Below are 26,899 nucleotides of genomic sequence, written 5' to 3' on the forward strand. Positions count from 1 at the left end.
CTTTCAACCTTCTGCAAGATATTGATACGTGAAAGGTGATTTCACAGCATGATCAGGTCACATAATACATTGGATTCGGACATCTTTCGAATCAAAGTATTACCTTGTAACCCTGGCTATTCAGACCGAAGGATTTTAATTCGATCCAACTCTTATCCCATGGGTTGGATCGGTACATATGCCAACGTCTAACAGCGAAGTGTCATACTGAGCGAGTATAGCGGACACATCATTAGAGGTGTCAAAAAGATACTTAGATGGTGCAACACATCATTATTGCATGAGCAATGCAAGGATTGTATTACACTCAAATGGTGATCACAACACATTTTAATGAACAAGTTAACTTATTTGCGTATAATATTTGTGTATTTTTCTTTAAGTCTTTAATCCAGGGCATGCCAACTGCAAACGCAGATTGTATTTTTTCTAAGGTCGAGAAGAGGCTGTAAATACAAAAGCATTGCTTTATTTACAAATACCAATACATCGTTTGTGTTCTGTTAAATTGTTACTTTTAAAATTGTTATACGCTGATGACTGATGTACCCATATTTTGACTAATTTATTCATTGTCTGTTTAGTTACCGCATCAATGTAAATATAACGGAATTTGATGAGACTGTTTTCAAAGTGAGAGGGTAAGCGCTATAAATAAAGGCAACAGTAGTATACCGCTGTTCAAAACTCATAAATCCATGGACAAAAACAAAATCGGGGTGACAAACCAAAACCGAGCGAAACGCATTAAATATAAGAGGAGAACAACGACACAACACCGAAACGCAACACACACAGAAACGGACCAAGCATCAGATAAAACACCACGAGAAAAACAAATATAACATGAAAACCAAATACATGAATTTGGGATAGACAAGTACCGTGCCACGTCTTATCTCAATATCTCAAAAATAAGAGGAAACACAAACGACTCAACGTTAAAATGCAACACACAGAGAAACGAACAATAATAGAACAATGACCATCTTCCTGACTTGGTACAGGACACTTTTAAAGGGGAATAAAAGTGGTGGGTTGAACCTAGTTTTATGGCATGCCAAACCTCGCACTTTAATGGCAAAGTTAAATATAACATTGAAATGACAACATAATATTACAGAACTACAATTCAAATAAATAGGAGAACATATTAGACAAAGACAAACATGAATAATAGATAACAAAAAGCATCAGGTTTAAAATTCAATACGCCAAAAACGCGCCTTGTCCACACAAGACTCACCAGTGGCGCCCAGATATAAAAGATCGAAAGTGAAAAAAGTACAAAGTTGTACAGCACTGAATATCAAAAGTTGAAAAGGTTTCGCCAAATACGGCATTGTTTTTATACCCGGGATAAGAACATTCTTATTATATAGAACAATTCATGCTATTGCAAACAGTAAATTTTATCAAATGAATATGAAAGAGATATACACAAAGAAACTGAAGTATTAACTAATTACAGAAAACTAAACCTGAATACATAACGCCTAGATATAAAAGATCGAACGTGAAAAAGGTACACAGTTGTACAGCACTGAAGATCAAAAGTTGAAAAGGTTTTGACAAATACGGCATTGTTTTTATGCACGGGATAAGAACATCCTTATTATATAGAACACTTAATGCTATTGCAAATAGTAAATTTTAACAAATGAATATGAAAGAGATATACATAATGAAACTAAAGTATTAACTAATTACAGAAAACTAAACCAGAGTTTATCACAAAATAAGACACACATCCGATACAGTCCAGGCGTCAACGTAATTAAAAAAATGTGACGTCACATACGATGGCGAAAAGGCAGAAACGTTATGCCACATTTGAATTTATGAAATTTAGAAACACCATGACGTCACATATGAAAAACTATCATTCAAAAATGAGATAGAATTAGGATTGATTTAGAACTAAATACTGATAATCCATTTAAACAAAATGCATATTGCAATACTTATTAATAGCAATTAACTGTAATATATATATATGTCCAGTTTGTTATGAATCCAACTTCAAACGTAAATAATCGCATACAAAATTTAATATAATTAAGTAAGAGGTGATTAATTTTTCTATCCGTCACACCTAAATATATAATAAGAAGACGTCAACACATTTGACAAAATCTGATGAGAATTACAAATATAACATTAAACATGTAAACTAAATACATGAATTTGGGATAAACAAGTACAGAAACACGTCTTATAGTAATAAGAATTCACATTCAGCAAAACAGTCACAATCGGGAATAAGTCACGTTTGGTAATTAAAAGATTAGACGACATAATGACAAACCACAATCTACCATGTGGTAAAAATGTCCTTAGCTAGTTTGGTTAAAGAGACATCATATGGATCCACCAATTCGTGATGGTGTCCATAAAATTTACGGAGTGTCAATTTTAATCTGTCCTCCTCATAACTTTGTTGGAGCAGTTTCTGCGTAAGGAGCACACTCCTGTATATGAAGTCCGTATAGTGTGAACAAGCACGTGAATAACGTATCAATTGTGATATGTAAACACCATACGAAGGGGCAGAGGGTATGTTACTGCTAAGAAATGGGAAATTGATAATTGGGAAGTTGAAATCGTCCCGTTTATCATAGATTTTTGTGTGAAGTCGTCCATCTACGTCAATATTGAGGAAAAGATCAAGGTATGAAGCAGTCCTTCTAGTATCAGTAGTATCCTTAATTTCAAGTTCACTGGGATATATGAGATGTAAGTATTGGCTGAAGTATGGGTTGTTCAATGATAAAACATCATCAATATATCGGAAAGTAAAATTAAAGAATTTCGCAAGGTGCTTTTTCTTTTTGTCTTTTTGAAGGTTCTGAATAAATTCTGCTTCATACGAATACAAAAACAAATCAGCCAGCAGGGGTGCACAATTAGTACCCATTGGAATACCGACTGTCTGTTGGAATATAAATTCTCCAAACTCAACAAATATATTGTCGATCAAAAAGTCCAGCATTTTAATAATATCATTTTCAGTATATTTTCTGGAAGATTCAGTGTGACTCTTCACAAAATATGAATTATTGTATCCCAAAACAAGAAATTTGTATCTACGATTCCCATTTTTATAGAAAAAGCTCTGTTTTATGAGTTGGTGAAGTCGATCTTTCAACTGAGCATGGGGAATAGTAGTATATAGCGTAGAAAAATCAAAAGTTTTTATGTTGCTGCAAAATTGCAAAGATTGTGATAAAACCAGGTTTAATCCACCATTTTCTACATTTGAAACTGCCTTTACCAAGTCAGGAATATGACAGTTCTTGTCCATTCGTTTTTGATGCATTTTGTTATTTGATTTTGCCATGTGATTATGGACTTCCCGAATTGATTTTCAATATTTTTGTGATTTTACTTTTCAAAGACTAAAAAAGTAATACCCCTAAAATATACGAATAGACCAAAAAGTTGCAAATGTCTATTAAATTTCATTTTAATATAAATTGCAAATTGCCTCGTTCTTAACATTAGGGGGTGAGAGTTTTTTATGATTTATATTTTATCAAGTTAATGAACAATTTTAGAAAGGTTTTAAAACCAGATTCCTGTACCAAGTTAGAAAAATGGCCAATGTTATATTATAGTTCGTTTCTGTGCGTGTTACATTTCAATGTTGTGTTTCTGTTGTGTCGTAGTTTTCCTCTTATATTAGATGCGCGTTTCCCTCAGTTTTAGCTTGTAACCCGGATTTGGTTTTTCTAAATCGATATATGAATTTCGAACAGCGGTATTCTACTGTTGCCTTTTTTATATAAATTGTGTCATTACTGAAGTCTAAATGAGACGTTGAGCTATTTCGAAGTAACCTGTTATTATAAATAATTGTCATTGATATATAAAAATGTGTTAAAACAACAGCATATCCGCTCGACACTATATCTAGCAGTCTTTTTCTTCACACACACACCAACACGCACACAAGCATAATATGATAACATTCACATTTTATTCTTTTAAACTATACGCCTTTGTAAAATCAACCCCTCTCAAACTGTAAGATAGAATTTTCAGTAGTACCTGTGCAGGGCTTTGTGTGCAGGTATTGCTTTTAAGTTGAGCATGCTATATCACGAGGGTATGATGGATTTTCGTCTGTTTGTGTGATTATAAATAAATAAAACATGAATATTTATCTTTCTTAAAGCATTTTTTTGCATGCACAATATCGATTTAATTGCTTCCGACTGAAATGCATTTATGAATTTGATGTTTGAAATTAACTTATCTATTAAATATGTTTCATAAATCAGACATGAAACCTTTTTATTACTACTTAAATGTGAACTCATAAAACATAACATTTAGCTTCATCGTTTTAACATGTAAATCTTTAAAAGAGGGTGTAAGTTTACTACCTTCTGCTCATGGTTAGAGTAATGCAGAAAACGGGTCAATTTCGGTTTCATATAAAACAAGGTTCAAAGCCATATACCGATCATAAAAGCGGATATATACTATATCTTTTCTGATCCTGATTAAATTATCGCTAAAGATGCGTCAGTACATTGTGAAATTACACAAAACAATATGAATCCCATACTAAAAGTTTGATTTTTTTACTGCCTTTAAAAGCATGCATCTTTCAACTTGTGTTTTATTTTCTATATTTCAAAACAAGCGCCGTAGAAATATGACTTTCATCAACGCGAAAACTGCTCTGTCGCAAACAAATTTGAAAATAGACACCGTTGGAACTTTCAGGCGTCGATCCTCCTAAACGGATGGATGTTTCAAGTTATATCCAAGTACTAGTGTTATTTAAAACAAACTGCCAAACAATGTTGGATGCCAAGCTAGATAAACGTGCCGTATGAAAGGGTATCTATAAATCAGTATAAATGAAAATAATAAAACGCCAGATTATTATTCATTTACAGCTAAGATATCTTTTTGGTTTGAAGGCATACTATTTTTTTGGGAGTTTTTCATTCCAAAATACTTTGATAAAAACTACTAGTAGATGAAATAGTGACTGTCACATACTATGTCTATCTGTATAGTTCTTTTTTTATGTTAATTGAATTCATGAAACTAGTTCAAATAGTTGTAATGAGTCATTGAACCAGCTATAAGTTTAATAGTCGGGTATAGTCTTCTAGAAAGGACCAAGCATCAAAAAGTATCCGCAAGTTTTGTTTTTTTACGGAAGTCGGAATTAAATAAAACGAAATAAAAAAAAACAATAAATTATCCAAAATGAATGATATTCTGAAAATCAGATAGCCAAGTGACTATTCCCTCCACCGTTAGACATCTGAAGGGATTTACATGATTTTTTTAAAAATAAAATTATGATAACTATTTGTATAGTGTTCATTGTGGTTTGTCAATAAAAGAGCATCTTATTGGATTCCAAAAAATGCACTCTTTAAGGATACTTGATGACTATAAATTTGTGTCAGTACTTTTAAAAATTGTGTGAAAAAGGTTATGCCAGATGACAATTTTATACAATCGTTACACTAGCTCCTAAATCAGGTAGAGTCAATTCAAACTTGCGAGCTTTACCATTTTTTTTTAATTGTCGTCAGTGTACGTCCTTTTACAACAGGGTTTATATTAACCTCTGAATCTATGTCTGCTTTAATCTAATGGTGTAACAGCTAAATAAATCAATAAGAGACAAATAATACACAGGAACAAAATGCTATAGGTCAATGGACATAAAACACGTTAAAAAAGACAAAACAACAGCCTTCATTCAAGATCATTATATACCAAATCTGTAAGACTGAGGAAGCTCAAACTCAATTACAAAAGACCATGCAGCATGCTTAAAGAGGCACCCATCGTGTTGCTCATAAACAGGTTGGTCGATACGACATGTTTTGTGCATACTTCAAGATACCAGGATAGTCCGTGTAATTTAAATTTGAAATATTGTGTCCTATTCAAGAATGTGTCTTTCACTGTGAGCGTATCTGGTCTCTGGTCTCTCTACTTTTGGAATTCATGCGATTCCCCAATTTTTGTATTCCTTGATTAGTGTCTGTTTTTAATTGATTAGTGAGATTGGACATCGGTAAAAAAAACTCATCATAGATACTAGGATTTTTATTTTATATTTGCGGCAGACGCGCGTTTGTCTTCAAAATACTCACCAGTGACGCTCGATTGTAGAAAAGGTAATACGGCTATTAAATAAAGTACGAAGTTGAAGAGTATTTATGACAAAATATTCCTAAAAGTTTTGTCAAATACATCAATGGTAATCTATTCCCGAGGTAGAAATGCCTTAGTATTTCAAACATACAAAGTTTTGTAAACATGCAGTTAGTTTATAATTATGACCATATAATTTTTGATTCATGTCAACACACAAGTAAACTACTGCCGACTTTATACGTGTCAAATAAAACTTTGTAAATAAGTCACATTAAGTAAACAGAGGAAAAGATGGAAATGTTACTAATAGTTTTACAATAGGAACTTGCAGTGGAATCTTACATTCAATTATTTAAAACTGAATAATACGAATAGCATGACTGTATAAACTATGAGAAGAGTTCCAATCATTTGGATCAGACTCCCTTATAAAGTGTAACACACACGTACGTATCTACCTTTGCGAAAGGGCCCCCTCCCCTATACAGACCGGTATGTGTATATTTAAAAACACGAAAGTCATCGATCGTAAACTACGTAAAATGAAGCAAGGCATCACAATGCCAATTTGATCAGATTTATCATTGAATACTTCAGTCCTCTTTGAAAATTACGAGCTCTTAAAAGCAGTGCCTAATAGCTAGGAAAATAACTAGTAATTTTGTACATGGCTGAATGTAAAGACAAAACAAAATTGTTTATCTTTTATAATAAAAAACAAAGTCATTTCACATCTGCATATGACAATAGTGTTAATAAATACATGTATTAGATAAAAGGTTAAGATTGTTATTTTGTACAAAATGACATCAATCCATGTAATGATATAATAAATGTTTTTCAAGTAAAATTGGACGATTCGAATCAGCAGTAATTTAAAATCCATCCAGCAATAAAAATGAACGATCTAATTAAAAAAAAAACTGACAGTGAAATATCTTCGAACAGAGGGTAAAAAGATGATTCTAATGAACTTGATTTTGATGAAATTGAAACCACTATATATAAACATGAATTATGTAAATTAAATTGCAAGTATCGTACACGATGTAAAAAAGATGTTTATCTAAAAATGAAAAAGTAGAAAGAGCAATTACACCATATTAATCATTTCTATACATTGTTCAACCTTCGACAATACACCGGGATTTTGAAACAAATAGTTCAAATATTATGTAAAAAAAAAACTATTAATACAAAAACATGCACATTGCCATGTTAAATGTCTTAATTCACATATATTTATGACTAAATAAGTTGAATAGCATAAGGTGCAATCATTTCTAACTCATTGAATCTGTTATTTGATTGATTTTTAGGCAATACCCAATACCGATTAATAACAATATGTCTTTCTATGCCTCGTTCCCAGCAGCAATTTTACACTTGAAAATGTACCACGGGTAACATAATGATGACACTATATATCAAACTGTTGATTCGAAAGTTAATGACGTAATTCTAGAAATACCAGCTTCTGATAACTCTCCTGTTGACTTGGCTTTGAAACCAGGTATAGAATAAATACTGGATGCCTGTTAGGGTTAGATAAAGTAACGTGATCACATGAAGATACATCAGAAAAAAGTTGTCCATTTACAACAAAATGACATGCATTATAAGGATTTAAATATCATAAATCATCGAAAATACGACTCTTTTCCAGAATAAAATTCAAATAGTACGCTCATAGCTCAAAGTGTGTTTTGTAAATATCATCTGAGTATCTTCCTTCTGTATCAGTTTAAAGGCGATACACAAAATACATTTCCATGCATTTTTCTTCACCGAAATTCATTAGATTGGAATTAATTATTTTATTACATCATGTCTTTCATATCGTAAGTTAAGCCAATGGGCTGGGTATCCAGCAACTTCAAACGGTGTGACTACAGTATAATGTTTCTTTGATTTTCCCAATTATGAAGCAAACGCAACTTATATTTTGATTCTGTTTATGAAATGCTAGAAGATTAAAACTGGACGTCTTCTAATGGTTATTTATTACAAGTTTTATTTTTTAATTACAGATTTTGTTATGTTACAAATAACACACACATTGATCAGGGTAGAATCATTGCAGTCAACAAACGTATGTATATATATAATATCAATATGTTTTATCTTGATCATTTTTTTAAACTTTATTTAATATAAGCTATTTACCATACATACGTTATTTTAGAGCCCCAAAAACACACACACACAATCACGAGAAAGTGTTTTGGTTATAATTCATTGCATGATCACTATTTTATGAAATTAAGCATCTGATAAATTTGGTGTGTCCGAAGTGCTGTCTATAATTTTAAAGCCAATGATATTTAAATAATGTAATATTTGAAAAGCTGTATGACCTAATAGTTAGTTTCTTATTGTGTTAATTCCGAAAACTAAATAAAACTTACCCTAGACGATGCGTAAGTTGATGGTGTACTATAGCCTTTGTTCAGATAAGCTCCTCTTTCTGCCCAGGGATCTAATACCCAATCATCAGCATAGGTCACCAACTTGCGATGCTTAACTAATGCAGGACCCCACTCATCAGAAGGTGAAGTCAACAAACTTAATTTCTAAAACAAAATGAGAAAAAAATATAGATAACAAGTCACCCCATTCTTTCCATTTAAATATAACGCAACTTTGTATATTCCTGGGTTAGTTTTCGTTAATCATACAATAACGTGTGCGACTTTGTATCAAGTAGATATAGGAAGATGTGGTGTGAGTGTCAATGAGACAACTCTCCATCCAAATAACAATTTAAAAATTAAACCATTATAGGTTAAAGTACGGCCTTCAACAAGTGTTTGCTTTCAACTATCGTGTTCAAAATCAATACAAAAGAGCCAGAACAGCTCTTGGTATCTTATGTTGTATTTTTTTGTCTGCTTTTTCATTAACGTAAACTCTCATCTCTTTGTAATCACACTATAGTAATGAAAAGAATAGTGTTTTTTTAAACGGTATGTACTTCCATTTAGTGTTTTATCACATTGAACATTTCAATATTTTTTTATATATATACGTCTTACCATTAAGGTCACGGATATGTTTTTGTTGTTAAAAATTCCCGATGAAACATTTATTTATAGTTATAAGAAAATGTGATATGTATATATATATATAAGAAAATGTGATATGTATCATATGAATGCCATTGAGACAACTCTCCATACAAGTCACACTTTGTAAAAGTAAACAATTATAGGTCAAAGTGCGGTCTTCAAAACGGACCCTTGGCTCACACTGAACATCATGCATAGTTTATGAGATATAGTTACAGTTATATGTAGTATTTACGTACCTCCTTAACTGACAAGTAGGAATCAGCATAGCCAATTTTGTACAATATAACAATAGGTATTGGGATAACCATCATAACAGCAAGAAACCATCCTATACCATCAGCCCATCCTGGAAACTTGTAGTCACCATACGTTGACGATTCATAATCAACAAATGTAAAAACAAAAATAAACTGGAAAAGAAAAAAAAAGGGTTTTCTCTATATATGGTGTCCATTTTTGTACTATCTAAAACAGGTACTCAATAGTTTTGAAATAAATCGTTGGCTTTTCTCATAATATGCGGAACACAACGCCTATGAAAAAGTGTTCTGTTACCTTTTAAATCTCTAATAAATACTCAAACTATACTGAAAACGTTTACGTTTTTGTAATTTGGTAAGCGGATGTCTTTCGGTAAAACTGTGAAAAAAAATTAATTGATAACTTTCATCACTCAGGTGAACAGCCCATTTAAAAGTAATCAATTAAATTTTATTTGGCATCTCCCGACAACAAACGACATCATGCATTACAGATCATTGCAGATATATGTTATACATGCATTTTTGTATTCAAAATAGAAGAGGTCGTTTTTTTAAAGTAGAACCAAGTTTACTAGATTCCCTCTTAAATGATTTAACTTATCTTTATAATAGAAGTGAACCTACCATTAAAACTAAGGGACTTATTACCATCCATAACACTTTCCATACAACCGATATCTTGAAACCCAGCATAACTTCAATATCTTTCATGAATCTCGTGACACCTATAATAAAATAAAAAATGAATTGACTTAAAGGTAATGATCTATCTCCAAAATGTACGACAAGTTGACCTTTTAGTGTCGTATTACCTGGACCACTATTATAGAGTTTTAATTTTCGAAATAGGCAGAAGTTGCAGTAAACTTGGTACCTTGTAAAAAATAAAACACTAAATCGATACCTTTACTACTGGACTAGTATTCTACGATGGTACTTTAGTACAGGCAAGAAAACACGATTGTTGTTTTAGTGTGCTTTCATAAACCATAGGAAATGTATATCTCCCTCTTGCAAATACTTTCAAGTATGATTCTGCTATTTAAGCTACGATAATTAACGACGTTTTGTGTCTATATAGTAAAGAACACTTGCAACTAATATGTAAGGGATTCACAGGCAGCTTATATGTAAGGGGTGTGTAGATGGCCTGTTGCGGGGAGGGGGGATTACATATCCACAATACTCCTTTTCAATTAAAGTTTGAATTTCCAGCCATTATTTTCATCTTGAATATACATGATACCTTTGTTAAGCAAACACAAAATAATAAATCATATAATCTTAACACAGAGTTAATAGAGTGGTCTATTTCTTTAACCCCTCTGTGCAAATGTGCTTATCAATTAAATCATCATGATTACCAGGACAGAGATAAGTAATTACATAAAATTGCATGGTTATTGGTGTTAGCATTAGTTTGTTTTACAGAATGTCAGAAACATATGCGTAAAATTAAAAGAATGCATCTTACAAAAGAGTTACTACCCAAAAAAAATAGGAAGTGTCATTTCAGTATTGGAGTATAAGTCATTGGCACTGTGAGATCCACAGTTAGTAGAAAACTCTTGCATTAATAGTGGTTATACATATACACAAATTATGAACTTACCATATGCATATGTAAGGCACATGCATTCTGCAAAACCTATTAATAATAAAGTCCAACCTCCTACATAATTATCTAGAATTTGCAAGAGATATATACCACCCTGCAAAAGAAAAACAAAATAATTCAGTACTCGAAATTGTACAGATAAAAAAAATCAGCAAAGATAAACCAGGAATCAAGTCTAATTGCTTCCAAACAGAAGCGGAAATAGAAAATTACTGTAGTCTAGAAAATATGATCCTTTTGCACTATGAATGCAATGTACAGAAAACAGGTCCTATAATACACACAAAGCACTTTTGTATTGATATATAGTCATTCATTTTTCAGTTTTCTTTATATTACCCTTATAGAACAGCCTAACTAAATAATTTGTCACGCATCTTTTATTAATATGTTATTCCTCGAATACCAGAAGGAAACACTATACAAGTTATGTATACCAAAAATGGTTCTATTTTATTCCATTCTGAAGCTAATGTACCATGAAATAAGAATATTTTTTTTTAAGAAATGAGAGAATTCTTACCGGACATGTGAGTGGAAGCCCGGCAAGAAAGAAGAGAGAACAAATGATGAGTATAACTATTGTTTTATGTTGTCTTAGATGTGGCCATTGGTCAGTCACACCTGTCAGGACAGTTTCTAACATGGCAAACTGAAATAGACAAACAATATACATGTTATCAACATAATGACTATACAATTATTTTATTTCCTTCAAGACTTAAAGCTGTTTATCTATTAAAATGATTCAGGTCTCTAATCTATTATACTTAACCAAAAGCTTATGGCCATAGGAGAAACATATCCTTTGCTTATCATCTTAAATAAATGCATGAAACAATTCTCTCAGATTGATAACTACATTTGTACATTACCATTATGTTAATTTTGCTTCTTTAATGTAAATAATGGAGAAGAAAATAAAGGTTTCAACTCTTGCTTCGTTTTACTACCTCATCAACAGACAAATCAAAAATTGACACAATCCATTAAACAATTCACAAGTAATACGCATTTGTTACACAGCAAGTGAGAATGTGATAATAATATTTTATTATCCTTCGTCAAGAAATCGCATGACCAGCAAATAGTTCTGTGTAACAGTGAAACTAATTGAGTTGTTTGCATTGTTATATAAGGTTATGATGCAACGAAAAAACCTTTCGAACTACTTGACAAGATTTGGTGTGTCATAGTTTTTGCAAAAATCGAATATGATTCAAGCTTTAATCCATTCATAAGAAGCCGTCTTTTAAAAAAAAAATGAGCAGAATTTGCCTATTATACGTCTGAAATCAACTTAATTTCCTTAATTCGTAGGAGGCAGATTTTTTACTGTGGCCTCTCTAGAATAAAAATCATGCTCCGTTATGTAATAGATTACCATCCGCTGATAGAATGTAATTTTAACTAATTCAATCGCATATTTCACCTTAATAACCCTTCCAAAAGTATCAAAATAAATTGCAAAAACAGCTAAATTATGTATTTTTTAATTTACCTGACTGTCCAGCCCTAAAGTAATCAGCATTAAGAAAAATAAAATGGACCAAAATGGCGCCCCTGGCATACTAGTGACTGCCTCAGGGTAAACCACAAATGCAAGGCCTGCACCTGAAATATATATGTATATCTATTTGTAACTACAGAATTGCTGCTGTAAATGTTAAAAGTTTAATATAACGTTATGTACATGTAAGTAATCTGGCTTTTGAAGCTTTTATACAAGTATATTTTTTAAAGAGAAAAATTACCAGACTGTGCTGTGTTCCGACACTGTAATTTGTTTGATGGCATAATGTTTTGCCTAAGTTTTAGTTGAAAGCAGGGATTTTTAGGCACCCATGTCTTGTTCATTTATTCATTAAAATTTAAAGATATATATATTTGTTACAGGGTATGTCTAACCCAAATTTCACCCATCTAGTTGCTTGTTATGAGTAAAACTCTGATGTCTCTTGGAATCTTCTATATACTTATTTCACTGAAAGCAAGCCAAAAGTTCGAAATCTGCTGATTATGAGATATGGATTCCAACATTCTTATATCGGCTGTGCAGATCTCTTACCACAGCATGAACAGTAAACGTATCTTACATAATGTTAAAAGAAATAAGTCTTCGAACTTCAGCCGTGTTTTCTATATACTGTTATTAAGCACATTGATAACAATCAATCTAAATCGACAAACTAGACGCATTGCGTAACTATTGTTAAAACAGCATATTTATATCATCTTTCAATAAGTCGATTAATCCAAAAATAAAGCATAACGCATAACATATCATTGCCCTGTGTATTGTTGCTCATACACCTGTTTTTATTAAAAAAATATTTAATTTTATTTAAAAAAATAGACTTGTACATTATATTTTTACACTACAGTCATAAGAAATGAAATAATCAACAAATGTTACAATGTAAGCAGAGAGAAGAAATGACGACAGGATAAAACATCTTTAAGAGCCGTGCTGTAGTTGTTAGTGCATCGGACTACTAACACAAAGGTTCCTGTTCGATTCCCGTTTGGGATGAAAATTTCAGGAACTCAATTTTCGGCTCTCCCTTAACACCATTTGCGAGTATGGTCTTGAGGAAACGATGATAGTCTGTCGGAAGGGGACGATAAATGGCTGACCCGTGTTAAGAGAGAGCCATATCTCTTGCACGTTAAAGACACCCATGTAGATTTCGAAAAAGAGTAGGCTAATGCCGCTACAAGGCAGCACTCGCACCCGCAAAGTGGAAAGGGATTAATATAAGTTGCAAAACTTGTTTCCCAATCCACTCTAAATAAATATGTTTAAACTAAAACATCTTTTTCTCAGCAACATAACCAAAGCTATGATGAAAAATTTGCAATAATATACAGAAATGATTGAATTGTATTTACCATCTCTAGCAACATCTTTCACGTGCAAGTTCATTCGACCAGCCATATACCCCAGAAAAGAAAAAATCACAAATCCAGCAAAAATACAGGTCAATGTATCTCCTACACATACTATTATAGAATCCCTGAAATAAATAATAATAAATGCATTATAGGGGATCTCCTAATCTAAAATATAAAAATAACATAAATTCATTTATATAAAGAAAAAAGTTTAACTATTTATATATATATATATATATATATAATTATACATCTAACGAAAACACATTTTCATATCATTAATATCATTAATTTATGTTCTAAAGAAAAATATTTTATCAGTAGTCATTGAAGAGATGTATTTATAACAAACGATAAGGAATGTTAGTTTGCACTAGTTAACATCCGGGTATTTATCATGTTTATAAAACGGTTACTAATCCAAAACGAAAGTTACGTGTGCAAATTTTTGCGATAACAATACATTGGAATGACCTCAACCTCAAAACCAACCCGGCCAAACAACTTGGAAACATAAATAATCTACATTCCAATGATTATAAAGTTACTCTTACTTGAGTATGTTATTATGGAATCTGTTATAACTAGCCAATGTTACTAATCCACCTCCAGCTATAGACATAGAAAAGAATATCTGTACAGCTGCATCTTTCCATACCTGGAAATTATGTGCAATGGATGTCAATACCGTTATAGTAAAGATATGCATACAACATTGCGTATGTATATAGATATAGGAAGATGTGGTATGAGTGCCAATGAGCCAACTCTCCATCAAAGTAACAATTTATAATTGTAAACATATAGGCCACGGTACAGCCTTCAACACGAAGCTTTGGCTCACACCGAACACGAAGCTATGAAGGACCCAAAAAAAAAATCTAATGTAAAACCATTCTAACGAGGAAACCAACGGTCTTATCTATATAAATGCGACGATTTCAATTGAAAATAATGTCAGTTTCAAATTAGCAATATTATACACCAGACAAGTTGTGACACTTGCTTTGTCTTCATTGAATATTTTGATCTGTTTAACATTCCTTGTTATCGACGAATGTGAGAACGAAACTTTCTCAATCAAAGTTTAACTCCGAGAATTTTCTTTATTCAGCTTAGTCCATATGATTTTGGTGCTTTTAACAATTTGACATGACGATTTCCCTAAAGGCTCGTCTCCAACGTATCAGATGAAGGTAATCCAGAAACATGTTATTTGTGCACACTAAAAGTGGACCATACGCATAAAAGTTTTTCATCTGTATTTACTTACTTACATAGATAAATTCAGAAATTTTACAATGCGACGAAAGTCTTGTAAATCTGGTATCGTTTTAGCAGTGTCATTTTCTCTTGTTTAAATGTCTGCATTAATCATAAAATATGACTTATGAAAAATTCATAACTCTTAAAATAATTATACCTGAGCGTCTAGAAGCCTATCGAAGTCTGGAACAATGAAATAATATATACCCTGACCTGCATTGTCGAGTGTTACACCACGGAAAAATAAAATAATCAACACAACGAACGGGAAAATAGCTGTGAAATATACAACCTGAAATAAAATAGAATATCAAATGAGTACGAAACACGCATTTGGTGCCCTTCGTTCCAGTTACTTTTTACATAGACGTCCATTGGTTGTCGTTTCATTATAGTGTGCTGAAAGAAGCAGGATATGTATTATATGATTACAAAGAATAAGAATTATTATATACTAGTAGTTCGCTTGCATTTTTAAAAATACAAAAAAAAACTCTGTACGTCCAGGCTTGCTTTTTTGGTATTTCAACATATTATCAAATTTATTTTTATTGTTTAATAAATGTAGATATTAAAAATCTTTTTCTATACGTGTTTTTTTCAGTCATTGAATCTAGCTTTTCGGTTGTTTTTAAATACGTGTATACAATTTATACGTTTCCAGCCTTTTTCCTAACTTTTCTATCAGTTGATATAAAATGCTTACCTTTCCAGTTGTTTTAATACCCTTCATAAGGCACAAGAAGCATATTATCCACGCTAACATTAAACACATTACAAGCTGCCATTTGGGTTGTCCGAAGTCATCGATACCAGAACTCATATTTATTGCTCTGTTGCTGTAAATAAAAGTTTCAATACATTCAGAAAGGTTTGCGTGTATCTTTTATTGCTATTAAAAGTATATATTTGCATTTTTCTGTTGATTTGAAAGGTCTAATCCGTTTGATTCAGTGTGTGCTTCTGCTGACCATACCTGGGTATTGACAAATGTGTACTCTTCCGAGGAATTTAGGGTTCATTTAAGGTTAAAAGAAGGGATTTGCATTGCCCAATCTTTTTGAGTTTGAATGTGTAATAGTTTGTTTCTTTTCTACTATTACTTTTAAACCCCATATTGGTTTCTCTCTTATTCACAATGTGGTTCGATTTTCTGACCAACACCATGATATAAAGACGGTAATTTTGATTAAGGGGTAGAAATGCTGACTGGCAGTAGATTTCACAAAGAACCGATTTTAAATAAGTATCGCAAGGGTTTATCTTACTCTCGTGTAGCATTGTATATCGGTTTTGACGTTTCCATTATAACTTGACGTGGCTGAGTATTTATACATCCCGCACACCCAAACGGACTCCCCCTAGCATGTAAAGTGTGCTACTGCTGGACGAGATCAATAGAGATTACCACATGTTTGTATCCTATTAATTCCTTTTGGAAATACAAATACAATATTCATACTGTAGTAATACTATAATTATACAAATTTTATGCCTTTTTTCACAGCATACATGCAGGCCGTACATTGACCTATAATGGTTTACTCTTTTGTAAATTGTTATTTGGATGGAGAGTTGTCTCATTGGCACTCACACCACATCTTCCTTTATCTAGTTGTCACATTATTTGCTAAGGATTCAAAAGTGTAACCAAATACAGATGGTTATATTAAAATTCAAGAACCAAATTGAAAATGATAGTGAATATAAAACTAATCAACATGCCATCTAAATAGGTTATTATACTAACGTCCAGTACTCTTCAGCTGCTGATATCCTTTTATGTCCGGTAACTTCTGTAAACATGGTGTCATTCCATAATCCAAGGAACTGGTCCCCATTGTAACATGTTCCATTCAGATACTTTGTTGTAGTACAGTCGATCAGAGGAAGTTTATCAGCACAAACTATAATAAAGTGGTAAAATTTACATGCACATGAAACACATTTGTTTAAATTTACTCTGCAAGATTCAATTCTTTTCCATCGTATGGTAAATCTAAGTTTCAATGAAAAATCATTATCAAACGTTCACGAAGATTGGATATTTGTAATTTTTCTCATATTTTCTATCATAAACTACAGAAATGTTAAGCAAAGGTAATAGCTTCGATTACAAAATATCCTTTTAACTGAAAAAAGATAAGTCCAAGAAATATGAAAGGAAGTACATGTATTGTAATTATGATTCAAGTATATATAGATTTTCATTTTCTAGAATAAGTATTACTATCAATTGTTTTTTATTAAAATTATAAGTAATATTAGTATTCAAAATATCAAAACGCACTGTATATTCAAGTAATATGTAAAGGACATTTTTAATTTGGTAAATAAGGACTATGATTTATTGTCGAGCCGCAGACGTATGCATGATTTTTTTCTCGGTTTGCTGAGGAGAAATTGTGTCTGTCATTAAGTAAGAACTTACATTCAGTATTCCACTCTGGATTATAACAGTCAGCCCAGGGGAGATCACTCGTGAATGAAACAAACAAATAATAATACGACCAAGCTAAGATCATGTTGTAGTATAATGATGTAAAACCAGACACCAGTACCATTGCGATTCCAACACCTTTAAACATAGGCGCGAACTTCCAGCATGTCATTGGTCCACTGCTACAAAACTGACCAAGTGACGCCTCCATAAAGAAAAGGGGGACACCGATTAATCCCATCATCAAAACAAACGGAATAAGAAATGCACCACCACCGTTCCTGTAGCACAAGTAAGGAAAACGCCACACATTTCCAAGTCCAACAGCGTATCCAAGAAGTGAGAGAAGGAAATCGAATCTCCCTGACCAGTTTCCACGATCCTCGTTTTCATCTTTACCGAATATCAGCTTCCTACTGTCTGTTGTTTCCACTGTAACTCCAGTACCCTGTTGAAATATATCATTTATGATTCAGTTCTAAAAGTAATGAAAAAAAGTACATTCTAGTATAAAGGGAAAGACATGACAAAAATAATTTGCATGGGACTTATTTTACGAGTGAATAAAAAAATTAATGATGTACCATTATCAGAGTGCTATTCATTTGTAATTTCGTCCATTACGTCGAACGCGTCCAGTGATATTTTGCTAAAAAAAAATATTTAGTTTACTTTTAATTAAATATTTGGTGTCATAAAATCAGGCTCTTTTCTGATTTTCACGCTAATATCGGCCGTTGCTCTTCTATGTAAATCAATAGATGCAGTAACGTCCAAAACAATCGATTTGCTTACATTTAAACTAAAACCGCATGACAGTATAAAACAGAAAATAAATTTTAGTCGTATTGCACAAATGAGAACATCAACGTAATCTTCAAAAAGAAGCGCATTGATTTCATAAAACCATCAGAGATAAAAACTTACCGTGGAAGGTGTTCTAGAATATCCCTTTTTGTCATCGTAGATTCCAGGGTCCAGGGAGGTTCTTATTTCTTTGCCTTCTACAGAACTTTCCTCTGACTCATAATAATCCCGTCTGGCCTGATTAATTATAAAAACTAAGTTGATAACAAAACCAAAAATCACCAAGAGAAAAAAAAATGAACATATTATTCGTTTCACATCGTTATACCCGCGTCAGTGAGTTTAGAATAAAACCTTTCAGTTTGTTTTCATGTCGATATCGACTAACTATTTGATTTGTTGATTTCTTAATGTGCTAAATGAACAGTCCGTGTAATCATTCATTGAAATATTCCCTGGAAGTTGAAACGTTTTGTATAAAGCAAGAACAAAGGGACTAGACACAAGTCTCATTTCCATAGCAGTAAAGATTACTTACATATTATTTTTACTGATATCGGCATTATGCCCTTGCCATACACGAATTTGGAATGGACTTTTGACACGTTTATTTAACTGGTTGGTGGTGCTTTGGGGGAAATTCATCCTCGCTACACTTAAGGGTTATATTTATAAGTTTTTAATTGCAGAACTCTTAATCCAGTTACTCCATTGTAACTCGTTTTGAACCAGGAAGTTCTTATCATTGGCTATATTGAAATTATTGACAAAACCTTGTTTTCATATGTACATTCTCAAACAGATAGAATCTCTTGCAAACTCTAGAAAACGGTATGCCAATTTATGATTGATTGGTTTATTGGTTGATTATTTCATAACCCCGGTCAGCCTGAAACTGCTATATCACATAATAGTACAAAATACTGTAGGATAAGAAATGCTAACATTGGACACTTTGTATATAACAAAGAAATATGTGATAAATGTTATAACAAATAATACTACGTTATTTAAAAAAAAATACAATTCTTGTTTTAATAACTCATTAAATCATGTTTTAGTTATTATGTGTTTAAAGGTTTTTCCGATGACAAACCACAGTGTATCCACTGATCCATGAAGAATGACATATTTAAGTCCATGTTTACAATATATGTAGTCTTCTTAAATAAAGCATGTAATTGATATCAAAATAAATCAATGGAATATATAAACTATGGTTTCCTAGTTTAATAAATGCATTTTGAATCAACCCCGAGAACATTTTGTTACTAATTTAACGATTATATGATAGCAATTTACAGAAAGGTAAAACAAGCAAATTACTTAATTAGAAATTACTTACGCCTCCTTTAAGTCCAGGTTTGGATTTTGACATAGTTCAAGTTTATTAACTGAAAATTGTTAAGTCTGTACCCATTTTCTACCCATGCCACCCGAATAAGGAAGCAGTCATGTTTCAAACCAAGCGCTTCATCATGATTATAATTGTATATCCATTCACCTGGCAAACGTCACGTGACAGGATTTAAACTAGGTAAAAAGATTCCATAGACCCACTTAGCTTGCTTAACTGTATAAGGTTCGTTTCCAAACTTATGATAATATAATTAAAACATTCATTTTTTGACTTCAATATCCAAGTCCCTCGTTATTATTTTCAAAAAGAAGGATTGAGGTATCCATTAGTTCCTGATTACAAATTAGTTATTAATAACCCAAAAATGAAGAAATCAGACCGCTGAAATGATGATCAATAAATATAACAGGTAACGTTTAATTGCAGACAATATTTTTCTAGAATTGTGTACGATTGATCAATGAAATGTGATATCAATGTAGAAACAAAATCAAATAGTCTATACGTTGTATTTTAGCAATAAGTAAAGTATGTCAATCACTGGCTCATCAGATATATAAAGTGCATCTTTGAAATGAAACAATGTACATCAATTAACCATGTTAACATTATCCATTAATCGCCCTTCAAAGGTTTTTCTATAGCGACTCATGTTGTGGATACATCTTTATTGCAACAAAGACTGCGAAATATATTTTAACGCAGTTTTGTCAAGTCTTTAGTTTCCAACGTAGTGATTTCTAGTGTCTGTGACTTTGCTGTTTTCAGTAATATCATTGTCTTGATTTTTTCTTTGACATTAATGTATTATTGATATCATTAATTTTTTTCGATTAACCAATGCTGAACTTTAGACTGTGATCTGTGAAGCCCGTCATGATTTACATCTAGCCGAACTTTAACAATATTAAACTTGATAAATCTTCCTTATTATTAATGCAATTTCTTTCAAGACGAACCAACTTCGAGGACGATTTTCATATAACTTGTAAAATAAATATCGATAAAAAAAATGCTGCCAATAAAATTTTCTTAAGTTTGTCACCCTTTTTTCACCATTGACCATAGCATAACAAAATATTAAAGTAGTCGTATATGTATATCCCATGGCATTCAGGTTCAGTGACAATTTAATTAAATATCATTTGAATGCCAAAGGGCTATACTAACAAATATACCATATGTTGAAGTGAAATAAATGTTAAAGATAATAGGATAAATTTTCCGATACATATATAAAAACAATTTCAACATCCGCAGCTACAAACTAATCAGTAAAACTGAAAATCAATATTTTTTTTCGAAATTTTTAATGAAAAACTGAAAACTTTTTGTACATAAAACTACACTAAAATTGTTTCTTTTCGGAATTTTACAGTAAATAACATCTATGTACATCGTGTATCTATTCAACTGTATGTTGTTCTTTTGGGTTTTTTTTTTTCGAATCTTTCATTTTCGACACTGACCCTAACTGACATAGACAGGTTTTTTGACACAAGCTCCTATATTTATTTACACAAACGCTGCAGAATGAGCACATGTTTTCAATTGATATTTTTCTTGTTCAATCTATGACTTTGGATATGGTGCTTCTTCATTTTCATGTTCCTATGTTTCATTCTTCTTTTATGTTTATTACGCGTTCTCTTTTCCAGTCGTTGTTTTAACGTTTCGATGCCTCTGTTCTTTTTCCTTTTCTGGTTTAAGTCAATCGACTGTCGCGATAACTTCTGTTTTACGGTGTTCAAATCAACATTTCTATCCAAATGTCCATGCAATGCTTTGAAATGCCTTTTCTGTGTTCCTATAGGATAATTCACATATTTATTCCTATTTCTCTTAATTTTGTGAACGTTGGGAGGTATTCGTTTTACCCTTGCAGATCGTTTCAATCGCTTGACTTGGGACAGTTCAATTGTATTCGGATCATGAAAACGTTTTACTCTTGAAAGATCCTTTTCATGTAATGCAAATTCAACCGATCTTTTAGAACGTTTCATTCTGGACAAGTTCGGTTCGTCATGAGCGACTGTCAAGGTTTCATATGGGGACCGTTTTAATCGTTTCACACGAGTGAGCCTGAATGAGTCCACATCAAGATCCTTAAAACGCTTAGCTCTTGACAGCTCAGGTAAAACTACTTCACTAGCTCTTTTTGTCCGTTTAACACGTGACAAACCAGGTTTTAATGATCGTTTTGAGCGCTTAATTCTTGACAATTCACGTTCAAAGAATTCGTCTCTTTTCATACGCTTTACTCTGGGAAGCATTGCATCTGAATCCTTCAGCCTCTTAACCCTTCTTAAATCATTTTCAAGTTGGAGCTCTGAAGTTTTTTCTGCTTCTCTTTTTATGATAGTATGACTCTAAAAAACATAGGAAACAAATATCAATTTAAGTATTAACGAAAATAATTCAGTGACATTAGCAAAGCTTAGGACTGTAGGAGAAATATCTAAAAAAAATCCATCTCTTTGAAATACTGCATGTTGGTATAGCTTTCCAATACATAAGTGTCGTAACATTTGCTGTAATAGTCTCAACAAAACAAAAACCAGTCGTCTCATTGTTATGTATGTATTGCTTGTTGTGACTGGAATGTCAAATTCTAATCTGTTTGAATCTCCAGTTCGTTCATCTTATCGCCCTAATATACCCTGTTTTAATCCCGTTTCCCCTCTTATATCATTGAATAATACCAATAGTTTTTTTTTGTCAAAATGCAGTTTACAACAACCGAACTGACATTTAAAAGACATATTGCAAACTCTAATTATGCCAAATTATCCTCATTTATGGAATGGTTAAAACATAAACGTCTACATGTGTGTTGTTTATTGTATATTCTAAACTAACAAGATTTCTTTTTAAGTCCAGTCAATCGTGGTATCTTTCCTATTTCGAAACAAACATAATATTCATAAAAACGGGAAAATTAGTCAATCCAATTACGCAGAATTCAATAAATTGACGTTTTTAAATAATGAAAATGCCTTACCAGTGCTGTCTCTGTTAAAGTTGAAAAACAGAATACAAGAACTAGAAACACGGGTACCACCATGATGCAGAAGGAATAAAATGTCTATTACATAACAACTAATTCAGTTCGAAAATGTCCACAAACGGGCGATCAATAACAACAGCATCAACCCGCCAGAAATTCTAATGTCGTCTGGCAACATAACCACGTGGTTTGATGGTTATTAAAACGATCGATTTGGACAGCCGAGATTGTTGTATTGTATTGGATATATCAAACCGTAATTATCAAATTTCTTTAAAAATTGCAGATTTTCACGAAAATAATGAGATCAAAGTTATATCCCAGTGTTTTGTGTTTTTATTTTTCACTCTCTCTCAGAATAATTATAAATAAAATGGTGATTTTGTCTGTATCATCATGTTCAATGGAAAGACAATGGGTTGCATCAAAGATTTTTGTTAGATATTTTAAACAACCTGGACGTATTGACTTAAACTTATATTTATTTTCTTAGAAAATGAACTTTTAGTATAATCAGTCATTGATTGATAGATAATCTTTTAGTATATATCATAAATAATTAGTTTCTACAGAAAGCGATTCAGTGAAAAATGTTTTAGATTTTCTTGAAACCCTCATTTCTTAAAAAAATCAGCCCATATAGTTTTGTCGTCAAATTAACGCTCGTTTTATTGAGAAAAAATATTTAATAGAACATGGAATACTGTGTTCATGGCACTTTTTGTCAAATAATTCGGTTTTGGTTTGTAACCCAAACTTGTTTTTGCTCAATCGATTTTATATGACTTTTGAACCGGTATACAACTGTTGCCTTTTTTTGATGTATTCATTATTTTTAGGTCAAGTGACATGTCACAGATTTTTAAAATATTTTCATAAAACTGCAGGAAGTAGAACTTGAACTCAATATTAAAAAAAAAAACATTATTTATTCGTATTAATAGTAATTTCTTAACTCTTATTGAATAAATTGTCTTTAAAGAAATGTGTAGATTTGTATAGAAAGCACGTAAGATTAGTGAAGAACGTTCTCAAAATTGTATCAAATCATAATTTTTTTCTGGACTATTGATATTGTTGCTACATTAATTTCCTTTTAATTGATACTTGGGTCAAACTATAATATGTGACGAACGTGATGAATTCAACTTTCACATTGTCAGCTTCCCATATCCCAGCAGTGACATACCCCACTGTCCCTTCGCTTAGCGTTTACATATCTCAATTGAAACGTAACGCTGGTGTATGTTCGAACTATATGGAATAGCTGTTCCAGCAGAGTTATGAAATCGACACTCCGTCAGTTTCGGTCACAATCACAAACTGGATTTTGATTTAGACAGAAGCAGAGTATAAAAACTAAAAATCAACCAAACAAGCGAATACGCTTCATCATAGAAAAGGACAAACACTGAGCCAACTGGAAAACTGAACGAAGAGAACAAATAAAAAATACTACTAGTATTTACAAAAAACCGGATATATTTTTCTAAATGGAACTGAAGGTTCTTTATAAAGATGGATTTAACAGAAAACAAATAACTAGTGACGGTAAGGGTTTTCGACTAAATCAGCATTTGTGTTTTGAATGTAAAAATGGTATGTTACATCTACCCCTTGTTTTACGTTTTGAGGTATTTGGATGTTCACATGTAAATTAACTCATCCTAGATACTAGGATTAAAATTTTATAGTTGTGCCAGACTCGCCTTTCGCCTACAAAAGAATCATCAGTGTACTCGAATAAAAAAAATTTCAAAAGGCAAAATAAAGAGATATGAGGACCAAATATTTCTAAAAGTGTTGCCAAATACAGCTGAGGTAATCTATAATTCCTGAGGTAGAAAAACCTTAGTACTTTAAATATTCTAAGTTTTGTAAACAGTTAAATTATAATTATAACCATATAAATAATAATTCATGTCAACACCGAACTGCTGACTCCTGGGCTGGTGATACCCTCTGGGAATAAAAACTCCATCAGCAGTGGCATCAACCCATAATTTAGTAAGTATGCACCATATTGGGATGTATGAGTACACACAGACGTATAACATATTCAAAGGATTTTCACATTCAATCATTTCATTTGAAAAAAAGTATGGACACTGTTTTATAATAAAAAAAAATCATTTAAACACTCTTTATTTGAGTTCTTTGGACTGGATATCCCAAAATTGTACACCACATATCTGAGAAATAGGCCAATTTGGTAAGTGTATAATAAAGAAAATCTAAGAAGATCAAAGAAAAAAAGTAGTTGCTTTAGAGTTGTCATTCTTTTCATAGAGTTGATAATAACCCAGTGAGACGTGCTGTCATCATTGAAATCATATTAAACATAATATAAGCTGAGATATATAAATATATTCTGTTTACCCGGCTAATATCATTCGTTACACTATCTCATATGAATAAAAAGAAAAACACTCTTTCAGTTGGAATTCTGTTTGTGTACACGCATCCATTCAATTTTTTTTTTTTTTTTTTTTTTTAAGGGTTTTTTTTTAATGTGATTACTGAACATTTTTGGTTTTGATGGAACCCCTGATTACTCACTTAAGGTTATTTCAATATTTGTAATTAACGTAAACAATAAACTCATTACACATATCTATCCTTTTCACTTTCTATACACTCAGGATCCTAGTTCGTCAAAATTATCTCCCCATTACGCCAGTTCATTTTCACAATCGTAGAAATGGAAGCCATTGTAGACCAGTCGGAAACCAGGTTTAAATAGAACAAAAGAATCGTTCTAGCTCTTTTTTTTTTAGAGAAGGCGATAAAGGTTTACTGTATTGTTTACTATAGTGACAATTTTTTTAAAAGTTAATAGAAACAAACAAAATTGCAATTTTCTTCTCAATTACGAGGTGTTCTATTTTAAAAACATCATTTGCATAAGTTTTCAATTTATCTAGTACATAGTTAAGCAGAACAATTAGATATCAAGTCGACGACATGGATATCTTTCAAGTTGGATGACGAAAATGCATAACCTCCGATTTTTGAAAAAAATACCACAGACGGAAAACATATCAATCTAGTAGTTCAGTAGTTTTCGTGTCTGCCCTTCCATTATGGGACTGAAGAAAAAAATCCAAAAAATAGGTAACAATTGTATCGAAAAGAGAAAATCGAGTGCACCTTTTTATGTTAAGGCGTGTTTGGGTTGATTATTTTGTCTTGATATCGTACAAAGTAAGAATATTTCATACATCGTCTCGCTTCAGATTCTATCATTTTTATATATTAAAGCTACAGGTTGACTTTATAACACACAAAAATAACAGTACTAAAAGTTGAAATATATGGGTCAAGTAAAATTCTATCTAATGAGTAAAAAAACGCCAGAGAAGGTGTGTTCGAATAGCTGTTTTTTTACTGAAAGTACTTGAAGACAGTCTTACAAGTTAGATGATGAAAATGCATATCTTCGAAAAATTCTATTTTTTTGTGTGTGTGAAAACTAGGGTTTATAGTCTTCATACACTAAAAAAATCTAGTCTGCCCTTCCAAGAAATATTTAATTAGATTTTTTTTAAATGTTTGTGAATTTTCGAAAATTCCACCTGACAACCGATCAGACAATAGTTTTAAATTGAATCAAGGCATTTTGACAGATATACTTTTTGGATTAGAAGAAATTTCAAATAAGAATATAAACATTTTATTCCAAATTATTTAATGTGAGATTGGCGTTGTTTGACCACATAAATTCCCATCTGACTATTAAATTAAATGTGTTATGTATCGCCCAAACTTCGCAAGGTTAATTGAATTAATCTTATTGAATTTTGATTATCGGAGTAAATTTTCTCTATGTAAATGAATGATTGATATTCAAATATAGATATATGAGGATACATGAGTTATGACATTAGTTAATAACTTTTCACCTTCTGCTGATTTGAAAAGAAACGAAACAATCATAACATCATTTATAAAATAGTTTAAAATGATTTTGCTATAACAAGTTCAATACTCATGGTGCAGCGCCATGAACACCGAATAAGTTGTGTGCAGTGACT

General features: G+C 31.9%; 2 protein-coding genes across 2 annotated transcripts; both read right to left on the reverse strand.

Annotated features, from left to right (window-relative positions):
- Window positions 1–6,828: 6,828 nt before the first annotated feature.
- Window positions 6,829–20,005, reverse strand: LOC134686810 (sodium-dependent proline transporter-like). Its single transcript, XM_063546614.1, has 15 exons — window positions 19,844–20,005; window positions 18,619–18,735; window positions 17,683–18,139; window positions 17,002–17,158; window positions 15,958–16,090; window positions 15,409–15,543; window positions 14,540–14,643; window positions 13,983–14,107; window positions 12,592–12,704; window positions 11,614–11,742; window positions 11,085–11,184; window positions 10,097–10,197; window positions 9,446–9,619; window positions 8,547–8,711; window positions 6,829–7,673 (listed from the first exon to the last, which is right to left on the reverse strand). The coding sequence occupies exons 1-15, from the start codon at window positions 19,874–19,876 to the stop codon at window positions 7,566–7,568; spliced, it is 2,151 nt and encodes a 716-aa protein (XP_063402684.1). The 5' UTR covers window positions 19,877–20,005; the 3' UTR covers window positions 6,829–7,565.
- Window positions 20,006–21,157: 1,152 nt separating this feature from the next.
- On the reverse strand, window positions 21,158–23,042 carry LOC134686818 (uncharacterized). The gene is made up of 2 exons (XM_063546625.1): window positions 22,860–23,042; window positions 21,158–22,227 (listed from the first exon to the last, which is right to left on the reverse strand). The coding sequence occupies exons 1-2, from the start codon at window positions 22,920–22,922 to the stop codon at window positions 21,406–21,408; spliced, it is 885 nt and encodes a 294-aa protein (XP_063402695.1). The 5' UTR covers window positions 22,923–23,042; the 3' UTR covers window positions 21,158–21,405.
- Window positions 23,043–26,899: the final 3,857 nt, after the last annotated feature.

The sequence above is a fragment of the Mytilus trossulus genome, chromosome 1 (assembly GCF_036588685.1).
Source record: "Mytilus trossulus isolate FHL-02 chromosome 1, PNRI_Mtr1.1.1.hap1, whole genome shotgun sequence".
Taxonomy (NCBI): domain Eukaryota; kingdom Metazoa; phylum Mollusca; class Bivalvia; order Mytilida; family Mytilidae; genus Mytilus; species Mytilus trossulus.

Coding starts and splice junctions, on each gene's coding strand:
- LOC134686818 (XM_063546625.1), bottom strand. CDS start 22,922: ATGGTGGTACCCGTGTTTCTAGTTCTTGTATTCTGTTTTTCAACTTTA. Junction 22,228..22,859: donor CTTTAACAGAGACAGCACTG/GTAAGGCATTTT, acceptor TATGTTTTTTAG/AGTCATACTATCATAAAAAG.
- LOC134686810 (XM_063546614.1), bottom strand. CDS start 19,876: ATGTCAAAATCCAAACCTGGACTTAAAGGAGGC. Junction 15,544..15,957: donor GTATTAAAACAACTGGAAAG/GTAAGCATTTTA, acceptor ATTTTATTTCAG/GTTGTATATTTCACAGCTAT. Junction 9,620..10,096: donor TAAGTCCCTTAGTTTTAATG/GTAGGTTCACTT, acceptor TTTCTTTTCCAG/TTTATTTTTGTTTTTACATT.